The sequence below is a fragment of the Micrasema longulum genome, unplaced genomic scaffold, assembly GCF_059751315.1.
Source record: "Micrasema longulum isolate JH-2025_06_02 unplaced genomic scaffold, ASM5975131v1 h1tg000879l, whole genome shotgun sequence".
In the NCBI taxonomy this organism is placed as follows: Eukaryota; Metazoa; Arthropoda; class Insecta; order Trichoptera; family Brachycentridae; genus Micrasema; species Micrasema longulum.
In genome coordinates, this window is record NW_028278071.1 from 179,125 (window position 1) to 205,952 (window position 26,828).

The following is a 26,828-nucleotide window of genomic DNA, read 5'->3' on the forward strand; positions in this document are numbered from 1 at the left end:
CAGTGTGTACAGTGGACACTTAAACCAGCCATTGACAGGTCATAAGCCCTGTAGATGCCTAGACTTTTATATTACCTTCTCTCAAATGTTCTTTGTCTCTGTTGTAATAGGTAAATAACCATGTTTGAAAATGGTAAACAAGTTGTGGTAGGGCGGCATTCGAATCTCTGACCTCCTGCTCCGGAGTCCACGACACTACCCACGGAAATACAACCCGTTTTAAACGTAAATTATAACAACTTAGTGGAATAAACGATGCGTTCTATAGCCATGTACCTATTACCTATGTATGTCTCCATTTAGGTACCTTGGTTCGGATTTATAATGTGACATTAAATAAGATATAATCACGTTTGCCGCATCACCATTTCGACTAGAACATTCCTTCAATGTTCACTCTAGCGTACTACACTTGGAGAAATTGCTATTCCCATTACTCTGCTTGCCACATGAGAATCAGTTTAGGTAATGAATAGATCTATCTTAAGATCAGTCAGCCAAACAGTGAAGACGTCCTTACTTAATCTTAACTTAAAGCATTATCAAATCAAGTGGAAAATTCACGTTAAAAAGATAAAAAATTAAGCTAAAATTTCGGCTGTCAGAAAGTATAATAAAAGTGAGTGCTTTTTCATAAAAATTAATCAGATTTACAAGTATTGATCGCTAATCGTATTTTCTCTCGACAAATTAATATGACAGCGGTACGATTTATAGCGACTTTATCTTTCATATTACTAGTGCCTACTGGACATTCTACCTACGAAATCGACCGGACATATTTGATTGGAAATCACGGATATAATTCACTCGTAGATTACGACACATTAACGTCTAATTTTACGATTCCGTTAAATCACGAAACTCCTCAATCAAACGTTGCTACCCGCCCTAGATTTCAGTCTAATTCGAAAAGAAATAAAGTGAGATTTTACAAAATAAATACTGCTAAGCAATTAGACTCCGGAGGGAATTACTATGCAAACGAGGGCTCTGGGAAAGTAAATCGAGAAGCTTACACAAGGGTGACATTGAAAGAAAAAAAGGACCAGATTAACGGACCGAAGGAGTTTGTCAATACACTACAAGGCGCCGAGACGGAGGAAGCCAAAATTGAAAGAATCGAGAAGAGCGAATCTAATAAAAGTGGAGAGCAAAATAAATTTGCGGAGATGATTCGTTATTTTGAATCTTTAAAAGATCAGCAATCTAAATACTACCCGCTGTTTTACGAAGTACCGGTTATTGAAAGACCTGAAATATCTGTTGTTAAAATAAAGCAAAAGGTTCCAAATTTCAGAAGAAAGTTCAAAACGTCCGACAGTGAACTCGCAAATGATATATTCAAAAACATAACAACTAATAAAACCATTGACAATCGTGAATTGAAAGGCGAGAAGAAAATTATCGAAAGCTCAGTACTGGAACCAGATACATCATCAGGAAGGTTTTTAAGTCTTTTTGAAGTGGTGCAGTTCAATAATGTGGAATGTCTGTCAAGTAGTGGCATAAGAGGGACATGTCTCCACGCTCTGGAATGCTCTGCAGCGTCCGGAAAAGAATCTGGAGAATGCGCAAGTGGATTTGGGATATGTTGCATTTGTAAGTCTACTTGAAATATTTTCCTATTTTAAAAATCGTATTATTGTACTGAGAGTTCCCCAACGGATAACACATTTTCATGTGTATGCAAAGGGATAGTCGGAGAGATGAGAAGTGAAAAAGATTACTTTATCAATTCATTTATTATCTTCAAATTATCAGAATAAATTTTATTTAATTTAACTCTGGTACTCTTTACATTAGTACCAATATACCACCTATGTTTGGTTTAAATTTCTAGAGGTATAATCTGCCGGTCGAAAAGTAATTCAAAGTTAAATATTTTTTTTACTTCAAACTTTACGAATATTTTATAAATCTGAAACACATAAACCTTAAGTAGGCATTTTAAGACTGGTGAAACTTTAACAATATTTTCAAAAAACTCTTTCACACCTTAATTAACTAAACTCATATAGATACAAAATATATTTTTTTTCTGTTTATATCAATAGATTTTTCTCCCTATTGTCAATACTTTTAAACAATACTTTAGACATTATTTAACGTACCTATATTTTTTTACAAACAATGGGACTTGAACCAACGGACAAAATTATTAAAAATATTTTATCATCTACATTATATGTTTATTCAATAAATTTTATTTTATAAATATCATTTATACCTTAGGTACATATTATTTACCTTACATATAATTTGTAAGGAAGACAGGAGTTCGCTCCGAAAAAACAAACCAGCTAGAAGCCAGCTGTCAAAGTTTGAAACGATACTTTTTGAGTAATGCTAATAACAGAAGTATACGAAAAAAATTGAGACATATTTAGAGGTTCCAGAAATAAAAAAATAAATTCTTCGCTTTTGAGTTTCTGGAGGCACGAGAGTAAAAAAATAAAAAAATTCGTGCGTTATTTTTTATTGTTTTATGTATTTTATGTATATTTGAATGAACACCCAGAATGAAAGAGTTAAATATTTTTTTTTGAAAGTTTAAGGAAATAAGTAAGACACCCAGTAGGTATAATCACTTTTGTTGAAATAAGTCGCGTTTTTAAACATTTCGTTCATTTTCCCAAAGTTTTTTTCTATGTAACAGTTTCCATTCTAAGAAATGTGTTGTACGAGATTTACAAGAATTTTCTTTTTAAACCTATTACAAAGCACAAAAACTAGAAAGCCGAATATTACCAAACGCAAGATAGAAGTTTTCGCAGGGTTAAATGTTTTTTGAAACACTTTATAATTTTTAAAAGGTTTAACAAAAAATCTGGCTTTTTTGGGATTCATACTATATATGTATTATTTTTATAATATGTTTTATGCCTGCGTCCGGGAAGATAAGAATACGGTTATTCGTGTGAAACTCGATGGTTACTCACAGATAAAATTCTTGAAATAGAAAATCGAGTAGAGAAAACTCCGCCTAGCAGTGTAATGGTTGGCGCGTTTGCCAGCATGCTTGAAATCTTAAATTCAATTCCTGGGATCTGGAATATTTGTTTGTAAGACGTTTTGTTTTATTTTTGTGTGTTTTTTGTATTTATAATTTTCCAAACTCTTTAATGTTATATAAACATATTATATAATCAAGTCATATTATGTCTCATCTGGTTAGTGTAGCCATTATGTGCTTTTGAATGTTGATTTTAAATTCTCTGTTCATTACTATAATTTAATACTTTTTTTTTTAATCAATGAATAATAAAGTATGCATAATAATAGTAAATATATTATGTTTTCTTTGTGGATATTTTTTTAACCGAGATGAATCTGTTGATAATTCGGAAGTCTAGACATTTACAGAGCTAATAGTCTGTCGACGGCTAGATTAAGTGATGACTTAACACTTCATTTTAATTCGTAATGTCAAATAAAGCAAGCTTTACTTATAAACCTGGTATAAAGTTACATCTAGGTATCGTGGTAGAATAAGGATAGGAATACAATTCTTACTTTACCACAATAAAAGGGTAGTATTTCCATTTTCATTTTACCCCAATGCCTCGGCGTAACTTTATACCAGGTTTATAAGTAAGGCCCTATGTTCAATGTTAAACTTAAAGACAAAGAACTGGATCTTGTAGATACTACCATATTTTTTAACATAAAAAAAGATTCAAAATTTCAGTGGGTTCACATATAGCTGGTTTATCGAACAGACTTAGTTCTGCAGCCTACGCTGATCAAAATATTCCTTCCTGATGTGGAAGCAGCTGGGTTGGTCTATTTTAGTTACTTCCACAGCGTTATGACTTACGGTATACTGCTGTGGGGAAGTGCTGCAGATATTGATTCAGTTTTTGTGCTGCAGAAGAGCAATTTGAGCAATGTACAATATGAATCCCAGAGAATCGCTGAGAGATTAGCTTAAAGAAACCAATATATTGACTATCACTCCCTCTCACTTCTGTTCAATGTACTTCATAGTCCTAACGCTCCTATATACCTGCGTGAAAAATTTCAACGCTTATCAGTTCATAGTTTACCTCTTCGTTCTAATTCTCAAGGCACTCTCTTAATACCCATCCACAATTCCTCTTTTTTCTCTAACTCATATAGTGTCCATGCGGCTCGACTGCGGAATCATCTCCCACCTACCATCAAAGATGTTACTACATTATCTCTATTTAAATCACGTCTGAAAAAACATCTCCCTTCTCTTCCTTAATCTCTCCTCCTTTCCTTTTTCCTCTTTTTTCCTTTTTCCCATTGAGTAATAGTTTTGATTTAAGGTAATTTATAAACAAATACGTTTATTTCTATTTTTATATACTTTTAGCTTTTTAATATTTTTTTTTCTATTGAATATGTTCTGTAACTTGAATTATAAAAATAAAACTTTTATTTTAAAGGTTGGTTGGAAGAAATTGCCATCCGGCAATAAGCCCGCCAATGTACAAATAACATTATGTACAAAAAGTTAAATAAATATACTGACAGTCACATGGCAATATATTGATATACACTTGGTACACAAAAATATCGATAATTTTTAGAGGAAATGAGATTTCTATAGGTTAAACACGAAATAAAGAAATGCTTGTTGTGCCCACTACTAGACTGCAAAATATTGATAATTCTTTTGCTTCAAACTGAATAGGATTCTACAACAAGGTACCTGAATTCAGGCTTTGCCAAAAATTTTTTTTAAAGATTTTGTCGAGCACAGGCTGTTAGAAAAGAGCTACTATAGAGTTAAAGAATATTTGCATGACAAAACAGCTTGACATTAGATTTGTGTTTATTGATTTTAGTTTGTTGATTAAAATTTATTCGTTTGTTAGGTTTCATTTAGAAATAGTTGAATTTATTATATAGTTATAATTTATTGACGTTTATAAATGATTCAATGAATCCATGGTAAAGAATATACTAAACTAAACTCTTCTTCTTACTGGCCCGTACACATTTTAAAATGAAATTGTTAAAAAATGCGACATGTTTGGCCTTGACAATTGTAGCGTCAAGATTGGTGACGGTGTTCTATTTAAATTTTAACAGTCACAAACAAAGTTCAAAATTTAACCAAATCTTGAGGTATTAGGGGTGTTGCCAATGCAATAAGCCGTTTTCGCGGGAATTAAAAAATATTTTTTGTTCTACTAATATGTCCAAGTATTCTTTTTTTACTCGACAGTATTTTATTTGTATACGTTATATCTTTGATCTTCGCAAATTTGACTACATAACCGAGTATCGCACGCAATTACACTGGCTCAGTATCAGGCATAGAAGAAACATTCACATTATATCACTTCTTCACAATATTTTTAATAATCCCACTTCGCCTGTTTACCTGAGTGTGGAATAATCTACCCACTAATGTTAGAGACGCCCCTTTTTTATTTAAATTTAAGTCAAGATTGAATTGTCACTATTTAAATATAAAATAAATTAGACATTAAAACCTCTCTGCTGATATTTAAAAGTATCATCGTTCCCCACATTGATTATTGCTCCAGTATTTTATATTTAAGTAATGAAGGAGATCTAAAGAGACTCCAAATAATACAAAACAAAGCGATGAGGATAATATTAAGATGTGGGAGACGAACAAATGTTCAGAAAATGATTCAAATTCTAGATATTATGACAATTGATCAAAGAATCAAATTCAATGTTGCCAATGAAATAAACAAAATTATTAAAGGAATAGTTCCGAGATATTTTCAAAATAAACTAAAAAATAATGAGTTCTTTCATAACTATGCAACAAGAGGATCTAAAAATATAAGACTAGAAAAGAAATCAAAAGCAATGTCCCAGAACTGCCTTATGTACAAGGGAATAAAACTATTTGAAGAAATGCCAGAAAGCATAAAAAATGAAATTAATGTAAATATATTTAAAATTAAATGTAAAAAGTATATATGTGAAAAATATTAGGTAGTAAATAGTGTAAATAGTGAATATAATTAATGTAAATGTACATATGAAACAGTTAATATTATAAATTAGGATATTAAGTGTATAATAGTGATAAATAATGTTAGAATACGTATAGATGTAAATATTGTGTTGTAAATATATATTAGACTATGTAATACATAGAACTAAATAAATAAATAATAAAAAAATAAAATAAAAAAAAAGTGTTGTCCATTGTCTAACGTTTGTCTTTGCTTTATAACTGTGGTAATGTTGTTTTTTTCTAGTATTATATTTGTGTACGTCAGCATTTTCGGTTAATATTATATCTTGCGTGTTTTCCAGTGCAATTTTGTCTACAATTTTTATTGTCTCAACTCTCGGCAAGTATTTTATATCAAACTGGTATCTTTTTTCGTACAGTTCAGTCAACGAGGTGAGTTTTACCTTCACATCATGCGAAATTAATATAATTAAACTAATCATCGTACCTATAAATATAATTGATAAACAATATACGTGAATATATATCTCAACTACCTATAGGCAGAATGGTGAATGTTACAGTTATAAGGTGTTCACTTGACCCAGCCGATGATATAATCGTATTACAAGCCATGTAAATACCTAGACTTTTATTTTCAATATTCTCAACCGCTTCAACCCCGTCGAAAATAAGTCTAGATTATTTTTTGTTTATTCTAGTTAAAATCTCAATAATTCCATTGTATAACATGACCTTTTACCTTATTAAGGGCTTACGAAATTCAATAAAAAAGATATAAAAATAATCTTTCAAAACGTGTTTCTTTTCTGATCGATTTTTATTCAAAAACAATATTTACAGCTTGTTCAAATTTTCGAAGGCAAGAACTAGATTCAACCACCTTGGGAGTCAATAATAATTATACATTACAACAAAGATGAAGAACATTTTATAGAAGGGAATATAAAGGTCTGGGCATTTCCAGGGCTTAATACCTCGCATTAGCTGATTTACGTGTCCACTTTACACACTGTGTTCACATACTGCCTATGTTTGAACGTCTGTACTCCTTAAACTATTCCATCTGTTAAAATTTGTTAAGTGCCGAAACCTTTATTGATGCGGGTGAGATTCTGACCGATTTGTTTTACATTTCCATACTATGCTATATTTACTTTTATAAAATGTTCTTCGTCTGTAACTTCCAAGAGGGTATAACCCAATTTTTTACTACAAAAATTTGGACAAATTCAATACATTGTTAATGAAATTAGCTGGTCCAATAAGAAGTATTAAAATTTAAAAGTATTATCAGACGTTGCCTTTTATGCAGGGCAAAGAATTCTGTCAGAATCTCACCCGCATCAATAAAGGTTTAAGCTCCACAACTTCAGAAAGATCAACAGATGGATAAATTGAAGGATTATAGATGTTCAAACATGTTACACAGTGTGTAAAAAAGCCACTTAAATCAGGCAGCGACAGCTCATATGCCGTGTAAATGACTAGATTTATATATCCCCTTATATGAAATGTTCTTTATCGCTGTTGGAAGTAATATTTTTTTTATTTAATTGAATAAAAAATTCTCGAAATTGATGTGATCTGAAGCGATGAAATATTTTTACGGTTGGATACTCTCTGCTGAAAGCTAGATGCATTTTGCATTTTCTTAATTGGATAAACGTACGAGTAATAAGCAATACGCCGTGTGTGACAGATTGCGAGATATGTTTACAATGGTAAATATCAAAACGCTTTGGCCCATTTCGCACGTTTCGTCCAAATCTACACGGCACGGCAAAACCATCTGAGAAGCATGTCTGCTATCGAAAGACTGCGATCATGTTGACCAACATTACCAAATAATATCTTTCTCGCGACGAAAAAAACCTATAGAACTCAACTACAAACTAAAAAATATTTCCTTTTCAATGGTTTCGTCAAAAAGGATCTTGGCATTGCTTTAGAAAGTAAACTCTCCTATCGTGAACAAATTAATAATATTGTAAAAAAATCTCACAAATTTCTTACCTCACGCCGCCACCTCCAACAACACATAGCCTAAAATATGTCCGGGTGGCCTAGTTCGGGTTCTATTTTATTTATTTCTATTTATATTTTTTATTGGAAAGTCTACCGATTTATTCATATAATACTGTCTGAATATTTTGTCAATATATTTTTTTAAAGGTATATTGTAAAGTGTCCTTGGCACGCGTGACCCCAGTGAGGTGACATTATTTTTATTATTAAATATAATTTATAATAAGAAAAATATGAATAAATGAATTAATATTAAAAACAAATTCAAATCCAACAGTGTTTTGAGTATGTCCAAATGTTTACAGGCAGGCTGGATTTTCTCCCGAGGGAGTTATTCAGATCTTAATTTGATACATACAAATAATCGTATGGTACAGTATTAATCTTACGCTCCAGGTGCCAGTCCAGTAATAACAACCTTTATTAAATAGAATAGCAGTTTTAACAACTTTCCAAATCAATATTTCACGTACACTCTACCTGTCATTAAACCCAGGACCTCAAGAATAGTAGGCGAATGCGCCAACCACTGCTTTTCGAGACGGACGTATAGCTCCACTGAATTCTCTATTGCACGATTTTTACCCGAAAGATTCCATCAAGTCGAAAATACTGTGTACTTCATTCATCTGATTAATATTTATTTTATTAAATACTACACTGGAATACATTGATAATGACAAATTCATTTAATGGCCTCGTGTCATGAGTTTATTAAATAAAATAAAATTTAAATAAGTCGGAAATCGAACTCCAGACTATTTTTTGCAAACGCGCTGACCACAAAAAGCAGAAATATTATAATAATAATCGAAATGTTTCAAAATGTTATTTTTTGTTGTTTTTTTTACGTTTTTCTTAGTTCAAAGTACCTGTGGTGAGCAGACGTCATCCAATTGCTCCACATTTACTAACCCGGAATTCCCCCGCCCTTCTGACGGTCGGCTGTCCTGCACCCTCACAATTAACAAGATGAACTCTGACGTCACTCAACTCAAACTGGACATCATTCAAATGGAGGTAATTAATTGTTTCTTCCTTAATTTATTTTATTTTTTTGTTAACTTATATATACGCCCAATGGGCATTTTAAGAGACATATGTGTTCATGGAAAATTATTTTAATAGAAAGAAGAAAAACACAATGGTATTATAGCAGACTTGGTGGGAGTAGAAGCGGGAGAGGGGTGTTTATAATTAAATTTGATTCAGTAATTTTATGAAAGAAAACCATTTGTTTTAAAAGAAATCAAGATTGGTATGTTTGTTGGGAGACCTAAGAATTCTGAGCATAGAGGATTTACTTTTTTTTTATTTATGTTTAAATCTAACTTTTTATTTATTTTTTCATAAATAGCATAAATTGCATTTAACATTTAAATTGATCATAGACCTGAAGAAAACAAATATATTTGTACTTATATATACATACATAAATATATGATAAAATAATAAAAATGATAAAATTGCATAACTCTAACAATAGGCTCTGTGGAGCCTAGGGATAGGCGAGTGTATGTGATAGTTGGTCCTAGAACTTGCAGAACAAAAATGAGATCTGTGGCGGGTTTGTCGACCAGGTACACTGAAACACACCAACTCCAGCAAATCTGGACAGAAAGTAATATTAGGTCTGTTAGAATTCTCTATCGGAGAGTTTAATTTTTGTCGGAACGATTTTCCAAACATAACAATTGATTATAACTAAATAAAGCACTTGGAATACATAATTTACAATACGTTTATTTTAGAAATTTCTTTTGGACGCGCTCGAGTGAATCAGAACGTACATTATAATGGGGTGACCAGACTGGAGAAATATGTTCTTAACGACTTCTAGCCAGGGAGCAATAACCAATATTTTACCCGCAGCTTCCCTCGCGTGGAATTAAAGAGAAATTAGTTCATTAATTAGTTTTATCGTTTGAATTTGCCCGATAGAATTAAATATATTTTTGGGATAAAAGTAGCCTGTATCAATTTCCGGCCCTTTAACAATCACTATGCAAAAACAACGATCCGCTTGTCTATTGAGACGTAGCATCGTTATTCTGTTAATTTCTTTTTTCCAAAAAAAATTCCTGAAGGAAAAATATTTTTTCTGGGAATAAAAGTAATTCGAGAAGTATCTCAGTCAGTTTTCCGGCTATCTTTATTCAGAAAATCACATCAATCAGTCAGTCCGTTACGACGTGAAAAAACAATTTATTTTTCCACTAAGAATAAAAGGGATTACCATTTTTTTCGTGATGAAAATTAGCCTATGACACATCTCAGCTCTTCGACTATCCCTATGCAATGAATCACGTATCGGTTGCTTTGTTGCGACATGGACGAAAAACAAGCTAACAGAGAAACACACTTTCGCTTTTATAATATTAGTTAGGATCTATAATTGGAAAATTTGAATTTTTAAAAATAAATTATAAATATTAGTGACATCCGTGGTGTCTGACACATGACTCCCACACGGAAGGTTCTGGGTATGATTCCCGCTCAAAATACAGAATAAAAAAATTATCTCTGTGTTATTTTTTTACATTTAATTATGAAATAACAAAGGTTTGCATTTACAAACGCATTCAACAGTAGTAAAATAAGGGTTATTTTGCCGTGGAATAACATTCAATGAGGAAGTTTAGTACTACGGGAAATCTGATATATTTTTAAAAAATCATCAGCGATACTGAAGTACTAATGGATTTTTTTAACAGAGAAACCTAAAAGCGATTTGTTAATGTTACCTGGGATTTTAATCAAGCGAATATACTGGGCTATACACGCTGGTGTATTATAAAAACTCTCATTATTTAGTGTAAAAATATTAATAATCATTAAAAAAAGAAAAAGAAAAAAAAAGTTTTTGTTTTCAAATAAAAAAATGTCAAACAAAAACGGTATTTGTAATTACAAACAAAACTATAGCACTGTTATGTTGTGTGGCAAACATGGGTGTTGATGGTTGCAACCGGCAACAAATTTCCGGTTTCCGAGGTAGCCATGTTTTTTGACGTTTTATGTATTTTGGAGTTTAGCGGCTACAAATCATAATTGTACTGAGTTTAATATTAAATCTAAGAAAAAAAATTGTCGTTCCTACAAACTTGTCATATCAAACGATGTCTTAAAACGCCTGCATGTCAGCGGTTCGTACAATAAACGTAAGTTGAATCTATGTTTGTGTGCATCTGTGCTTCTTGTCAGTTATGTTTCTTCGTTCAGATGCATATTTTGATCACTCGCCGATCAGAACTCCTGATCGAACAGAACTACACAAACACATTTTCAAGGCACAAAATATTGATTTTTAAAACCTTAATAAAAAAATTAAGTCATATGTGCTATGTATCAAGAAAATGACAAATATTTATTTTATAACGCGTCGCTCTCAAAAAATAAAAATGTACTTGTGTAAAACTAATTCAATGTATTAAATTTTCTTAACCAATTGTATTTTTTTTTCACTAACACAACCCTCTAATCCAACACGGATATTTTTAAAGATACCACATTTGGTTAAAATTTAATAAAAATCTTTTTAAAATCAATATTCTGTAGATTTTAAATGCGGTTGTGTAAGTTTTGCGAAAGCGCCAGCTCCAGTTAATCAACCAATATACTGCTGTCCTAAGGAAAAAGGCTTCTTTTTGACAAAAATCACAAAAAAAAATAAATATGAGGTAATTTTTCATAAAAAAAATTTAACCTTTGATATACAGTAATAAAATTATTTCAGTGCGAAAACCCATATGACGTTTTTATCGTTTTTTTAAGCAATAATATGATACCTAGAGATTCATAAGCGACAACTCAGTATAGATATGACACACACAGGTTTTATGCTTAAAAAATAATTTATATTCTGTGTTTTACTTATGATTAATTACAGTTTTTTTTTTTCATTTGCACAAAGTTGATAATTACTCAAAAGTGTCATAACTCAAAAAATGACTTTGCAAATAACTGCCTTTCTGCTAATGATATGTATCGGTCTTTTTAAAATACCATAAATTTACTGCATAGTAAGTTTAGAAACAAAATAATTTCAAGAAATGGTCCCGTTAATTAGCTTTCATGTTCCTGCAATCTGATTGTTTCCTATGCGGTTAAGTTAAGTCCATAGTCCATTTAAATAAACCAAATTTGCTGAAAAAATGGTATTAAACATCACCGACAGAATTCAATACTTAATTGCTACTCAATATATATCTTATTTACATTTAAAGCAATAATTTTGTGATCATACATAAAAATAATAGTAAGATTGTTTTTTTTTTAATTTAAAACGAGAAATACTTGAGTTTTTATTATTTATTCAAACATTTAAATTTTCTGACGATTTACTAAATGTCGTATATAACTTGTGCTGATAGGAAATCGAGTTGTGGTAGAGTGGGATTTAAGCCTTGGACCCTTGGCCCGTGAGTCCACAATACTACCACGGGACTACAACCCGGTTAATTATATAATGTTAAATAATAATTATGATAAAAAAAATTAATAAAACATCGTTTACATCAAAAATGCTTTTTTTTATGGATCCAAAAACAACAAGTCACCGTTTGAAAAACGTTTGAATACCTTTATTTCGAAAATCGTTGCCTGCGTTGATCATTAATATCATTGAAGTATTAAATAACCTTGGAATTCCATAACAAATATTGGGAATTTGAATTTTACAGCAGGTAAAATCTTAATCCACGGATCGAATTGTTTTTTATTCAATTTTCCTAGCTTGGTTGAAATTTTAACGGTGTATTAACCGAGAATAATTAATTATTCTTGAAGGTTCGGCCATTTGAAAATGGGAAGATTCCGGATTATTCCGCTTCCGTTGATCATTTTTAATAAAGACTTTTTTGGTTGTAAGAAAATAGATTAATTAATAAATATTGGTTGAGCAACATTTACTAAGAAGGTATTTTTTACGGAATAACTCGCTAGGTGAAATTTTAATTTACTGCCTGAATTCGGATGAAAATATAATCTCTACATAGGTATCAATATTTCTCTTCTAAGTCAATCTGGTACTGACCAAATGTAATGTGGCGCGTATACAAGCGTGACCACTGATAAGTGATAAGTTATTTGAGTGATTGTCATTGTAATTTTTTTATTCTTGCACTGCGCAATTGTCTATTTATAAACGCCCATCATGTCGTCACGCGCGACTATTCAAGTCAAGTTCCTTGTTCCACCCAGCATCTGATAGAGCTTGCTTGCGGAGAGAAGTCGGAATAATAAGGTAAAGAACCCCAGTATAAGGTGAGTGCTAGTAATCATTTTGCATTTAAATTCAGAATTAAATAATTAAATTTGCAACAGAATATAACTGCGATCTAGCAACCTGTCAATTTGTGCGCTTACCTTTCAACTGTGGAGACCTCTGACAACACCAGAAATAGAATGTCCACAATCACCAACGTAACAAACTACCAAACGCTAAACAACAAAACGATATATGCGAGATATTCTCCGATTAGCCATGGTAGTAGACGTGAAACGCAACGACGCAATCGGCACTCGACACGTTCGCAAATTCTACTAATGTTACTGCAACGGCTCAATTCGCTCTGTAGCCTCTTTATTTTATATACCACAACCCGGTTCATTTGTTTGCTACTACAAATGATTACCTTTTTCCTGAAAAACATTTTTTTCGAGGACTTTTTCACAGCACACTGTACAGTGCGTTCGAATATTTCATAAGCCTATGTTAAAAACTTACTGCCTGTCGGTAAACTAAGTAAACACGCAAATTTTATTTGCGTAATTAGGCACACTAGACTAATTCACATAATTTATCCGTCTGTATTAATATTCGTTTTTTTCTTAAATAAGGCAAAACCTTGCAGTTTATATTTTTCACGATCTATTTACTTTGCGGGCAATTTTCATCGATCTATTTGCAAAAATAATAGCAATCTTGATGTTAAATTGATTTAATAATTTATCTTCTTGCGCTTATTGCGTTCTATCATACCAAACTACATTACAGTAAATCCAGATTGCTATAGGATAAGGTATGTTAAAACAGCAGTTTTACTCTTTGGGGGGGTGTACGATGTTACCTCACATCATTCAATTCATTTATTTAAATATAACATATACTGATCGCGCCACTTGCCCGTTAGCAGTTGCACGCTCGAAAATTGCTGATTCGCGGGATGCGCTATCCTTTGTTCACTTTGCTACAGAACCCTAAATACAATGATTGCAATGTTTACCTTATTCTGGGTTCTGGCACCTCTATTGCTGGTACTTTTGTCGCAGCAGTCAAGATCAGATCCAACCTTGCTGTCAGGAAGGGGTACTTGACGAATTATACTCACAGTAGATAAAATACGTATTGATAACAAAATATATATTTGCGATCGCGGTGAGAATATGATAAATCACATGTGCGCACGCTCGGTTTAGTTGTTGTTCTGGCGCTGGAACAAAATAGGTACCCACGAACGGAAAAATGCAACATCTTAATCAGGGTCCCGTAGGTAGTAAACAAATCCAAACGCCTCATCCTAGAAAATGTGCTAGATATGTAATATATATCAATGTGTGCACATGTGGCGTAACCATATACATTACAAACATATATTCAATACGTACAAGTTATAAACAAGAAAAAAAATACATGAAAGAGACTCGTGTCAAAGTAGTAGGAGAATAAGTCCTTATTATCACTTATTACTGTTACGATATTAATACAGTTTGTTTGTTTGTCCGTCCGTAAAATTTGGACACTTTATTTTAAACTCTTTTTCTAGATCAACTATTCTAGCCAAATTTTCTGAGGCTTATTTGGGTAAAAAATATTTTTTTTTACTGTAAGACGCAGCACTATGAAATTTATGTAAGAACGAATTGAAGGAATATAGATGTTCAAATATGGGCAGAATGGTGAATGTTACACAGTGTGTAAAGTGGCCATTGAAACCAGCCAGTGACAGGTCATAAGCCCTGTAGATGCCTAGACTTCTATATAGCCTTCATTGAAATATTCTTAATCTCTGATGTAATATATTTGAATATATTTGAACATCTTTATTCCAACAATTCTTTCATCTGTTGATGTTTGTGAAGTTAAAGAGCTAAAACCTTTATTTCTATATTACTTTCTCTTAAATGTTCTTCCTCTCTGTTGTAATATGTTAATATAAACAGCTCCCTAGGGAGTTGAGTCCAGTCCTTGTCTACAAAAATTTGGACAAACTACAAATCAAAATATTGTCGGAATTATATGTCTTTAAGCAGAATACAGGAAAGATGGAATATCAAAATTGAATATCATTAAAATAAGTTATTATGTGCCATTGTTCTTAGACTTTCCAACGTTGGTGATTGGACATAAAGTAATTAAGAGGAAACGCGGTCTGACTTTTCTTCATATAAACGTATTCCCCTATTTTCTCCCAGGGTTATAGCTTTGATTTTTTAACACACTATAGATATTTATCATTAGAGAGTCATAATTGTTTCGTTTTTTAGATAAATAGTTTATATGGGTAATTGGAACTAGGACCATCCAAATAAGCGCATAGTTTTAACGGCGGCTTTGGACATACGGCTTACAAATTTAATAATTTTGAAAAACGCAATAAATACCAACACAAATAAAAACATTTTAATATTTTTTTAAAAATAAAAATCGGTTCCGTTTTGTGGTGCGGAAAGCGGAACAGAGAAACGTCGATTTTCTCGATTTTAGCAACATCAGGGGAGCATTTGCCAAAAAGTGACAGAGAAACAGTGATCAAATACATATTCATCAAAATTATCAGCCTTCACATATCCTTTTAACCAAGATTTATGATCAATTTTCCCATTTTCAATATAATAATTTAGCGAAATTTTTGAGCACCATATCTTCACACATGACATCTAAGGCTACTAACTTAGCAAAACGGAAGGCCTGTTTACCACTGTCAACAGGCCGGCTTCTCCTGAGGAATTTTGAGTAGTTTCCTCCCCACACAAACAAATCGTGAGAAGTTCTTAATTGACCTACTTTAGTATATCCTTCCTGATCCCAACAGTTCAGCTTAATTTAAAGTAAAACAATTGCAGAAAAATACACTTTTTAAAATATATACCTTGTATATTATAAACAAGGTAAATAATAAAGGAACTCCCATATTTAAAAATATTTTTAAAAAGGCTACTTACTACCGGCGTCAAAATAATATTTAAAAAAAATAGCAAACACCAATACGTAGTTGCCCCAAGTATTGAATTTGGACCACTGATGTCTGATGCGATTATGCAAATCATTGTTTTTGAGTGTACACAAATAGGTAGCTAGTATCAACGATTATTCGCTATTTTTTTAAATAGATTTGTCATTCCAGATGTTTTGAGAAATAAATGGAATAGTCATACTTGTTTCGAGCAGAGATTATAACATAAACGTATAAACAGATAAGATATCTCGTATCACGGGATGCTAATTTCAGAGTCAGCCTAACTTGCCAGATATGAGTGGCAACGGCTATAAAGGCAAATCTGCCAAAAGTGGTGGCCAACTAGGAACTAGATCAGAACCGAGGTCTTTTTTTTAGTGTTTAGTGTCCGGGCGATCTACCAATCACCGTACCTCTTTTCGCACCCAAAGGTGCACAGATAACTGCATTGGAATATAAAATGCAATAAATCTCAGTCATATGTTATGTGAAAGTATGGTGATCGGTGATCAGCGCTTCAGGTACCAGTCCAGGAACTATGAAATAATGCGGTGTTAAAACAAATGTTTCCAATCGACCCAGCTAGGATTCGAACGGCGCACCTTAGTCGAAAATACTCGTTTTGTCGACTGGTTCTATTTCGTCGGACCATGGAAAAAAAAGCTGATTTAAATTGATTCTTTTTTTATGTGTGGCATATCTCTTTCTTTAGCCTGTGGCCGTTCACTCTTGAACGTAGGCCTCATTCATTCCTCTCAATGTTAAACAGTATTGGGCTGTTTGCATCCATGCTGTTTTCAAAAGCTTCACAACATCGTCTCTTTAGCGAAACTGAGGTCGTCCGGGGTTTCTTAAAGTAGTCCGAAGACGCCAGCACAGAAGGCGTTTTGACCATCTATCGTCTGAGCTGCGTTCAACATAGCCAGCAGCCAGGCCCCATTTCAACGTAGAAACTCTTTCAATAATATCCAGCTCCCCTGTCTTGATTTTTATGATTTCATTTTGCTCGCTCTTTGGGTCTCTGTGTGAATCAGTTCAAATACACTTTTGTTGGATAGTGTGATGGTCTAAAACCCATATGTGAGTACAGGCTATAGCCTGAATATAATAGAATTAAGCCCTTTTTATGTAGCATATACTCGTTTTACATTTTTTTAAAGAAACATTTTTATGTTTTAACATTAGCATTTTTTTATATATTTTGAGGTCCATCGTATTCTTTTTTTTATTTTAATTTTAATAATTTGGTCTTAAAATAGTACATACATAATACATGAATGTTCTAATATTAACTTATTATTAACATTTCTAAACAATATACGTACACTTAAAAAAAAAAAGTAGCCATAAATGATTTTTTTAATGTATACCCACCCTAATCTACCACATGTAAAATACTTACCGTGAAAATAAATAATCCATTCTTATAATATAAACGCGAAAGTGCATTTATCTGTTTGTTTGTGTTTCTTTCACGTCACAGCGGAGAAACCGATCGACGTGATTTTTTACATAGAGATACCGGAAGAGCTGATAAGTGTCACATGCTACTTTTTACCTAAAAAAACATCTCACTCTCTCGATAAAGATTATACAAAGCCAAGAGGGCCGATTACATGAGGCCCGAAGTGCCGAATTTTTTAACAAGCCACAGTCGGCGACTAGTAATAAATAAACAATAAAAATATTTTGAAATATCAAAAAACTCTTTTAACAATTTAGATTTTACGCAATTACCAGGACTGATGGCCTGTCATTGACTGTCTTAAATTATGTTAAAACTGAGAATACTGAATATCACGGACATGGCATGTAAATTAATGACCTAAACCGACCAATGACAACATGATTATACCCGAAAATTTCATATTTACAATATTTTAGAGATCAATATTTTGATGATAATAATCGCTAATGCCGTATTTATGTAATGGTTTACCAGAAATAACGCTGACTCTATATATATAAATATATAATTATTAAGACTTTCATTATTTTAATCTAATAATCTTGTTAAAATACCTATCTCAAATGTAAATTATACACTGGGTATATTTAAAAGATTACCAAATTTAAACTTTTTCAGAATTTTAAATACTTATTTTTCTGTTTGACATTATTTGAGTCTTTTATTTTCTTTTTCTCATTTATATTTTCTCCTGCTCTTTTCAGTATATGATGTTAACAGAGTTAAAACTTTTTTTTTTCGAAGCAAAAATGTAAGTACTTGTATCAAAAAAAGTGAAACATCTTATTTAACGTGTTTTTTAACTTCTTCTTCTTGCGGTGCCTTATCAGTTCCCCCCGACGTTGGCGATCACTACAGCGAAAACATCTCGGTCCTGCGCTACTCCGAGGCCAGGACAACTACTTATTGCATGTACTCGCCATAGTGATTCCTGGGAAAAGATCACCAGAGTGGTTTCTCGTTGCCTTCTCTGGTGAATTTTTCTGTCGGTGTTACTTTCTCTTATCCTGTTGGTTCTGGTTTGGAGGCGCCAGAAACTCGCCTTTTATCCTCTCGTTATCTGCTGTGATCATACCGTTATGAGTGTGATCCCATTGCCCGGGGTTCGCGACGTGGACGCTAACTAGTTGCACTAGTCAGTAGTGTTGCCGGTGGAATCCAACTGGGCATTTGCAGTTTTTTCCTTTGAATCACATCCTTCAGCAAGATGGGACTCACTGTGACTCTACTGACGGTTCTTACCCCGTGTTTTATAAAAAAAAACCTTTTTTGGAAAAACAATCGTTTTCCTTTATGGACAATTGAATATAACTCTGTTAACTTCCCATTGTAATACGGGCCCAGGTATCGTTCTCGATAACATCTCTCGAAGAATTAGATCTATAAGTTATCTTTCAGAATTTTACTTAATTCGTATATTTTATTATTGAAATAAAAGACAAGTGGTTATTATTATTATTTCCACAAATTTTGAATAACTAGTGGCAGGCTTAATTGTTTTTGAGACATATTCGAGATTCTGCTTTAAAATTTAATCTTTTAATACAAAATTAACAAGGATAATGATTAAATGATTTTTCTAAGAACCATCTTTTTACAAAATGGTACTGGGTAAATAAATTAGTTTGTTTTAACCAGTTTAAATTAGGGCCGTAGCCAGACAATATAATCAAGGCCGGCTATTTTTTTTCAAGGCAGGCTGAAATTTTACACATTTCATGAATATAAGGGGTCATAGTCTATGATCGATGACACACAAACGTCCTGAATCATTTCACCTGAAATATAGAGCAACGATTGATGAAGCATTTTATACTAAATACAATCTAACATTTTCTGCAAGACTAACAGTATTGCCCATAAAACGTCCGTTATCATAATAGCAACATAATTTAGTACATTAACTTCGTTTCTACTAGAAGACTTGAAGAACAAAGAAACGCGTCCTACAAAGAGACCACAGAATTGTTTTTGTATTATCCATTTACATTGACATATAAATACATAGACGCGCCATATTGAGTAAAAATTTTTTTAAAGTACTGACACGAAAACGTACCCATAGTAACTGACTTCGTTTATTTAAATCAGGACTGCATTCAACGATCATGCACATGCTACCAAAATTGAAGGATCCTGATTTTTGTTACATAAAAAAGTTTGTATTTTAACGGTAACAGTAAAAATTACTTTTTATGGATCCCAATCAAATTCTTTCCTTAAATTCCTTATAATTTGTGTAAAGAAATATATATTCACATAAATCCACTGTGTAAATATCCAAGAAGATCTTGATCGTCTAGTTGATTACTGTAATAAAAATCAATTGTACATTAATACCTCAAAATGTCATTCAATGACATTTACTAAAAATAGCGATTAAAGATTCCATATCACGGTGGAATTTCCATATCACGAACACTGTTTGGGTCTCACTTAAATTCTATTGTTGAAAAAGCTTACCAAATGTTGGGCTACATTTTAAGAAATTTCAAACCCTTTAAAAAACCAAGCACATAGAAAACTTTATACAACACTTCTGTACGCACTAACTTGGAGTTTGCATCCATTGTGTGGAACCCACAATACATAACAAACATAGAGGGGATTGAAAATGTTCAACGAAAATTTTTAAATATCTAGATTATAAAAATAAAAAAAACGCTTTGGATTTACAGCCAATCTGCTAAACAAAATGGATTTTTTACCCTTTAAAATAGACGCACTAAATCTGAATAATGCTATTTATATAAATTATTGAATAATAAAGTAGACTTTTAACCTACTCTTAAAAATTAATCTTAACGTCTTCTTTCGCGTGACAAGAAATAAGTATTTATACCATCTGCCAGTCTGTTTTACTAACTATCCACAACACTCCTTCTTCTATCGTTCTTGCTCTAACTATAATGCTTTTTTTTCATCTTTTGATATATTTAACACGCCCCTTAATTTATTTAAAAATAAATTAAGACTGATTCTTTCTGGCTGCGATACGATCCCACTTGCTATTTTCAGATGATCGAACTTACACACACCTGAACACTTACTCCGACATACACACAAACACACCTATACGCTTATTCTCATACAAATACACATAAACACACCCTTGTGTTGTACCATAATTTAATATGTATGATTTTTATTTAGAAACTTCGCTGGTCTGTCCTTAAACCGTATTTTTTAATGTTATTATATCATTGACGACTTTTTGTTTCTGTTAAATAAATAAATAAATAAATAAATAATAAATAAATAATTCCGACCCATTTATTTATTTTTTCTTGATTTTGAATGCCAGTAATAACTCGTATTTATTATATTTTAAAGGCGGATTTAAATATTTCTTTACAGTGTTTGTTCTATAAAAACACGAATAAAACAATGAAATTGCTGTACGCGTTGTGCTCAACCTACTTGTTTACAAGTCACATATTTCATTAAACCAAAACGTCACATAAGGGATACTGGTTTCATTTGATTCTCTGATTTAGTACTGTGACATTTTAGCTCCAGCCTCCAACTAACGGCACATGTGTAGAGGATCAATTTGTCATTACCGGACACAATGTCAACAGCGTTATTCCCATACTGTGTGGCATCAACAACGGGCAACATCGTAAGTTATATGTTTACTTTTATGTATGCAACTATTTGCTTTTAATAAATATACAGTTACATATGTCCAGTGATGTTCTGTAATTAAAATGATCTACCGCTCCTAATTACGCTACCGCTCCTATTCCCATACTGTGTGGCATCAACAACGGGCAACATTGTAGGTTATATGTTTAGTTTTATATATGCAACTATTTGCTATAAATAAATATACAATTACATATATTCAGTAATGTTCTGTAATTTAAATCTACCGCTCCTAATTTAATAAACTGCCCGACGAACTTAAACACGAAAAGTCAAGATTTTTCAAAGTTAATTTTTTTATGATTTATTTATTTATGACAAAATACAAGGTTTATAAACTTTACGTATTACATTACATATTTTATTTGTACGAAATATTCCTAATCAGCAAAATTGCTGGTATGAGGGGATATTATATATAATAACACAATAGTTTAAATAAAAAGTCGATGAAATAACACCACATATAAGTCGTCACACGGGCTGTAAGGACTGTTTTCTTTAGGTATTTTTTATGTACGTATATATTTAGTATCTTTTTTAGGTCATTAGAAAGTGAAATGTAAAAATTTATTGCTGTATTCAAAAAACTGTTCCTTTTTCTCCTGGTCCTAGGTTGTTCGCAAGTTAAATTATTTGATGTTCTTGTATTTATTTTATGTTTGTTGGAGTTAAAATTTAATTTGATATTTGTCCTTATTTTATTCTTTTTCATTTTAAATTTCATTTTTATTTTTTCTGTGTAGATTAATTCCTCTAGATTAAAGTTTTGTTTGAAAATGTCCTAACAAGACGAAACGCGTCACAATGTACCCTTTGTATAATTTATAAAAAATAAAGTAGAATTATAATCCAATAAACTTGTTTTATTTTGGATACATTACCAAATTAAGAATTTTGGTTATTCTGTATAAATCTCTGGTTCTAGTATATTTATTAAAATTAAATGTTACTTTAAGTGCTTTATTCGTTGCTCTTTGTATTGAATCTAGCATTTGTTTACTACATTACGACCATATTATTAATCCATATACAAAGTGTGGAAGTATAAAAGCATTGTATATCATTAGTTTTGTACTTCTGTTCTTCTCATTATTCCAATAATTGGACCCAGTTTTTTTATAACTGCATTGATATGTTTTGTCCACGCTAATTTTTCATCCACTTCCAAACCCAAGTACTTAACATTGGCTGTTCGTTTAATTTGCTCATCTTTAATTATTAGGTTAAGTTTTATGGGGCGTTTGTGTTTTTGTTTAATTAATTATCATATACTTAGTCTTATTTGTATTTATTGTTAATGAGTTATTATCTAACCAGTACATAAACTTATTCAGATCCTCATTGATGTTGTTTTGCAGTTGGGTTTTCACATAAAACTTGGGAGAAAGGGAAAAAATTGGGTTGTGGTCCCGTGGCTAGTGTCACGAACTCGTGGATCAAAGATCCGAGGTTCGCATCCCTGCTATATAACAGCGTGATTCCCATTTTTTAATAGTGAGACAACTCCTTGAAAATGGCCCCTAAAATTTAAATGACGCAAATGTTTATTTTTCCATTAAAAAAATAAAATGTTTGCGTTCTTACGATCTAAGCAAATATTTCATTTTGAAGTCCACAACGAGTTGTAATTAACTCACTATTGGAAAATGGGAATTAAGTTGGGGTAGAGTTGGATTCGAACCACGCACCTTTGAGCCGCGAGTCCGAGACACGAGCCACGAGACCACAACCCGATGAGTTCTTTTATATAGTAACTGTTTTTAGTAAAGTTTTATAATTATTGTGTTTTAATGTTTAAAGTATGTTTTTTTACCAACTTTATTAGATTGTGTTCAAATGATATCGATGCTGGAAAGTAAAAGTTACCAAGCAACATGAAACAACTTTACAGAAAAGCTTATTTAGTTATACATTTTTTTTATTATGATTAAGGAATCTCGTACTTAATTTTTTTATTTAAATTGTGTAGGAATAAGGCTGAAATAATAAGTATGTATGAGATTTTTTAAAAAACAAAAAACTTTTATTGGCTCTTCTGTAAAATTGCAACATGTCGCTTGAAAATGTTTTCCTTTACAGCTTCGATATTATGTAATGTAATAAAAACAATTTCTCTAATGTACCGTATGAGTTTTTTTTAGTCTGAGAGTATAATATCAATAACATTTTATTATATGTTATATTAACAAACAATAAAATGAGAAGGCAAACAAAAATGTACTACATACTTTTATCAAAGTTTTTTTATTGATTTATTACTCAACAGTTTACGTAGAGGTAGGAGATTCTCCCGGCCCGTTTTATATATCGGCTCTGTCAACCCAACCTGCCTCTAGACTGTTACAAGTCAGGATCTGTCAGCTGACGAGGGAAGCCCCTTCAGGATGTCTCCAGTTTATCAGAGGAGGAGAAGGGATGATAGAATCCTTCAACTATAGAGGGAGTGGAACTCTGCCAGGATTCAGAGCCCCAGGATACTTTGTAAGAGCTTGATTATTTCGTTTTCTAAATATATCGTACCTTAATGAAAATAGTGACACTATTTTTGCATCTTTTTTGCATGAGCAAATAAATGTTAAATTAATTAACGTCATTACTAGGCATCACGTCCATTGATTGGATGGATCCAATGCTTCCCCATACATTTTACTTCTATACAATCGATTAAAAATTTTATTTGGTTTTATAAAATCAGCCATAGATAACTAGGTAACTAATATTTTTAGTAACTTCATCAAATATTTTTCAATTAGTTTGTCTTTAATCCTAGCGATCTGAAATGGGTTCGGTGTTCACTCATTAATAACTTTTAAAAAATTACGGCGGGCCTACAAGCAACCTTCGGACTGCGCAGTTATGCGCGATTTGAAGTAAAATACACTTGGGCTTCATTTAATTCTGGAATATGAAACTGCGTTTGTCTTTGGTTCCTTTAAGATGGTCACCCAGTTCTAAATTTACAAGCGCGCATGCGCAAATTGAGATCTTTAGTATCTCTATGGAAGCAATTTCAACTCCACGTCCAATCCACGTTTATTTTTTATGTGTTGTGACGGTTTTACAACAAATGTAGCACTCAAATCGGTTGATACGATGGTTTTATAATACTGAACTATGAAATATGACTCTTTCGATAAAATTTTGGCATAAAATTGCTTTTTAGTTTATTTTAAAGCACTGAACTTGAATTACAAAACTTAAAAACCTCACTACTTGCCCATGCTAGGCTTGATTAACTGTTTTTTTTTTCAAATATATCCTATTTTTGTAAAAAAAAGTAAATTATAGGTAATCGTATTAAAATAAAATGAATTTAAAAACTAAAAAACGTTAGAAAATAAGAAATTAGAAAAAAATCAAAAAAAGTATTTATGTATTATACACATAAAATATAAAAAATAAAAAAGTGAAGGTAAAAACGTTATTATTTACTATGTATGTACCAACTATTTTGCATTTACTTATATACTTATTTCGTCAAGGATATTTTTTTTTATTAGAAAAAAAAATCAATATGATAAATAAATGTCGCCAATAAAAAAAAATATTTGAATTTATTTTTTTCAGAATAACCTAAATTATGCTATTTGCATCGATCGCTTATATGAAGCATGCAGTATCACATACATAAACGCGGATGAGAACGGAGAATTTGAATTTCAACTTTCAAATTATGATTCTGGTAAGCACATCAACATTATACGATAAATGCTAATTTCGTACACAAAATCTCGAATTAAAATGTTTTTAACGGGTGCATTTTTGACATCTCGCTGCTAGACTAGAATGTATCATTAGCGAGATAGTCATTAGCCGTAAGCTACATAAAAACGCTGTAATTATGATTCCAAATAGAATCTCCAAAAACAACCTAATGAGGACGCGCAGTCTGACTTTTATTCACACAAACGTATTTCCTTATTTTCTCCCTGGATTATGCCACAAAGGTTTAATATATAGAGATAACACTCCATACAAATCCGAGCTAAAAAGTCGTCCCCAAGGGAAAGGGAACGATCAGCGGAGGGAGCGAGTGTCGTCACATCATATCACATCGACTTTGGCAAGCAAAACAAGTTGTATAGTAAAAAGTACGGACTGTTTACATCGGTCTACTGTAAGTTATATTCAGTATGTTGCTCTTTTCCGCATACGCGTCACTTTTGTTTGTCGTTTCACTATTCGCCCGATTAATCAGTTAACTGAGTTTTTTTTTTTTAAAATCAGTTCAGTTTTAAGGTGCGGATAACGGGAATGCGAGGTGTTGATTTCGACGATTTTGGCTAGACATAATCAGTCCGACGTGCAGTTGTCTTTTTCGCACAGTATTAGGGAAGGCATCATGTTTATCAAACCGCTCTACCCCACATATACATTATACTTAACATACTCAGGTATAAAGATTACGCAGTAAATTAAAAATGCCAAAAGTCATAAATTATTAATTTGATAGTATTGTTGAAATGTATATTGAATGCTCTAAGTATATCACAAACTTTCTCGTGCTAAGAGCGCAGAGGTTTACAACAATTTTAAAAATAAAATAAAATAAAAACTAAAAATTATATCTAAACCTTTTATAAGTATAAAAATATAAAAAAACTATATAAATAAAACATCTAGTCGTACGTATAACTGTGTATATATTTAACATCTACTTATTAATACATTTCTTTTTCTCTTTTTACAAATTGACTTTTATTTAAACCAAACTATTTATTTAATAGCAAGTTTTAGCTTGGTTTGGCTAGTGTGAAAAATGTCAATACAACTGATCTGTTCCCTAGACTGTGCAATCTTGGAATATGTGAATTAATGGCATAATTATTAGCGGCAATATCTTTATGAAATGGGACATTATGTATAGTAGTCCTCACGGGTTTTTTTATTAGTCAGTTAGAATAATTATAATCTGCAAGTCAGGAGAGAAACATTAAATGACTCTTCCGTCTTCTGGATAACCATTCCAAATCAAGTGCATTCATTTAAATGTCATTTAAAAATTCAATAGGAATAGACAGCTTGTAATTGATAAAGCGCAAAAATTTCCTCTGCACTCTCTCAAGTTTTAACGAATTAACTCCGTAAAATGGGCTCCGGATACATTAATTGTATTTAAGTGCGCTCCTGACAAGTGATACACACAAAGTTTTTTTTTTAAATACTGATTTAAAATTTTTGACCGTTCTCAAAATATATTCAACGCTCATTGCTCTATTCATAATCTCATTAATATGAGGTATAAATGAAAATATTTGATCAAATAGATTCTTGACTTTTCGGATACTCTTTGTAAAACAAGTTGGTTTATAACTCAAATAACAAAAGTGTTTTTTTCTTGCAAAAAGTTATATTTTGACTATTGCTAATATTTAAAACAATTCAACACCATTTAAATAATTAATTTAGGTTTTTTTTTTCATTTGTTCATTTTTCCATACAAATATTTATTTGAATTGCTTTAATTATATATACAGGGTGTTCTTGAAACCCTGTCACATCCGAAACCACGATGATCAGTTTGGATGAGAGGACATACATATTAGCATATTTAAAAAAATATTTA

The 26,828-nt window shown here is 31.8% G+C and overlaps 1 protein-coding gene across 1 annotated transcript in view; it reads left to right on the top strand.

Moving 5' to 3' along the window:
- The first annotated feature begins 447 nt into the window (after positions 1-447).
- Positions 448-26,828, top strand: part of LOC148278453 (uncharacterized) — a 33,349-nt gene continuing 6,968 nt past the window's right edge. Inside the window, exons 1-5 of the mRNA XM_088231385.1 lie at positions 448-1,602; positions 8,826-8,983; positions 21,125-21,233; positions 23,529-23,743; positions 24,830-24,944. Of these exons, the coding sequence (XP_088087511.1) occupies positions 696-1,602; positions 8,826-8,983; positions 21,125-21,233; positions 23,529-23,743; positions 24,830-24,944 (1,504 nt within the window). The 5' untranslated portion in view covers positions 448-695. The remainder of the gene's footprint in view (positions 1,603-8,825; positions 8,984-21,124; positions 21,234-23,528; positions 23,744-24,829; positions 24,945-26,828) is intronic.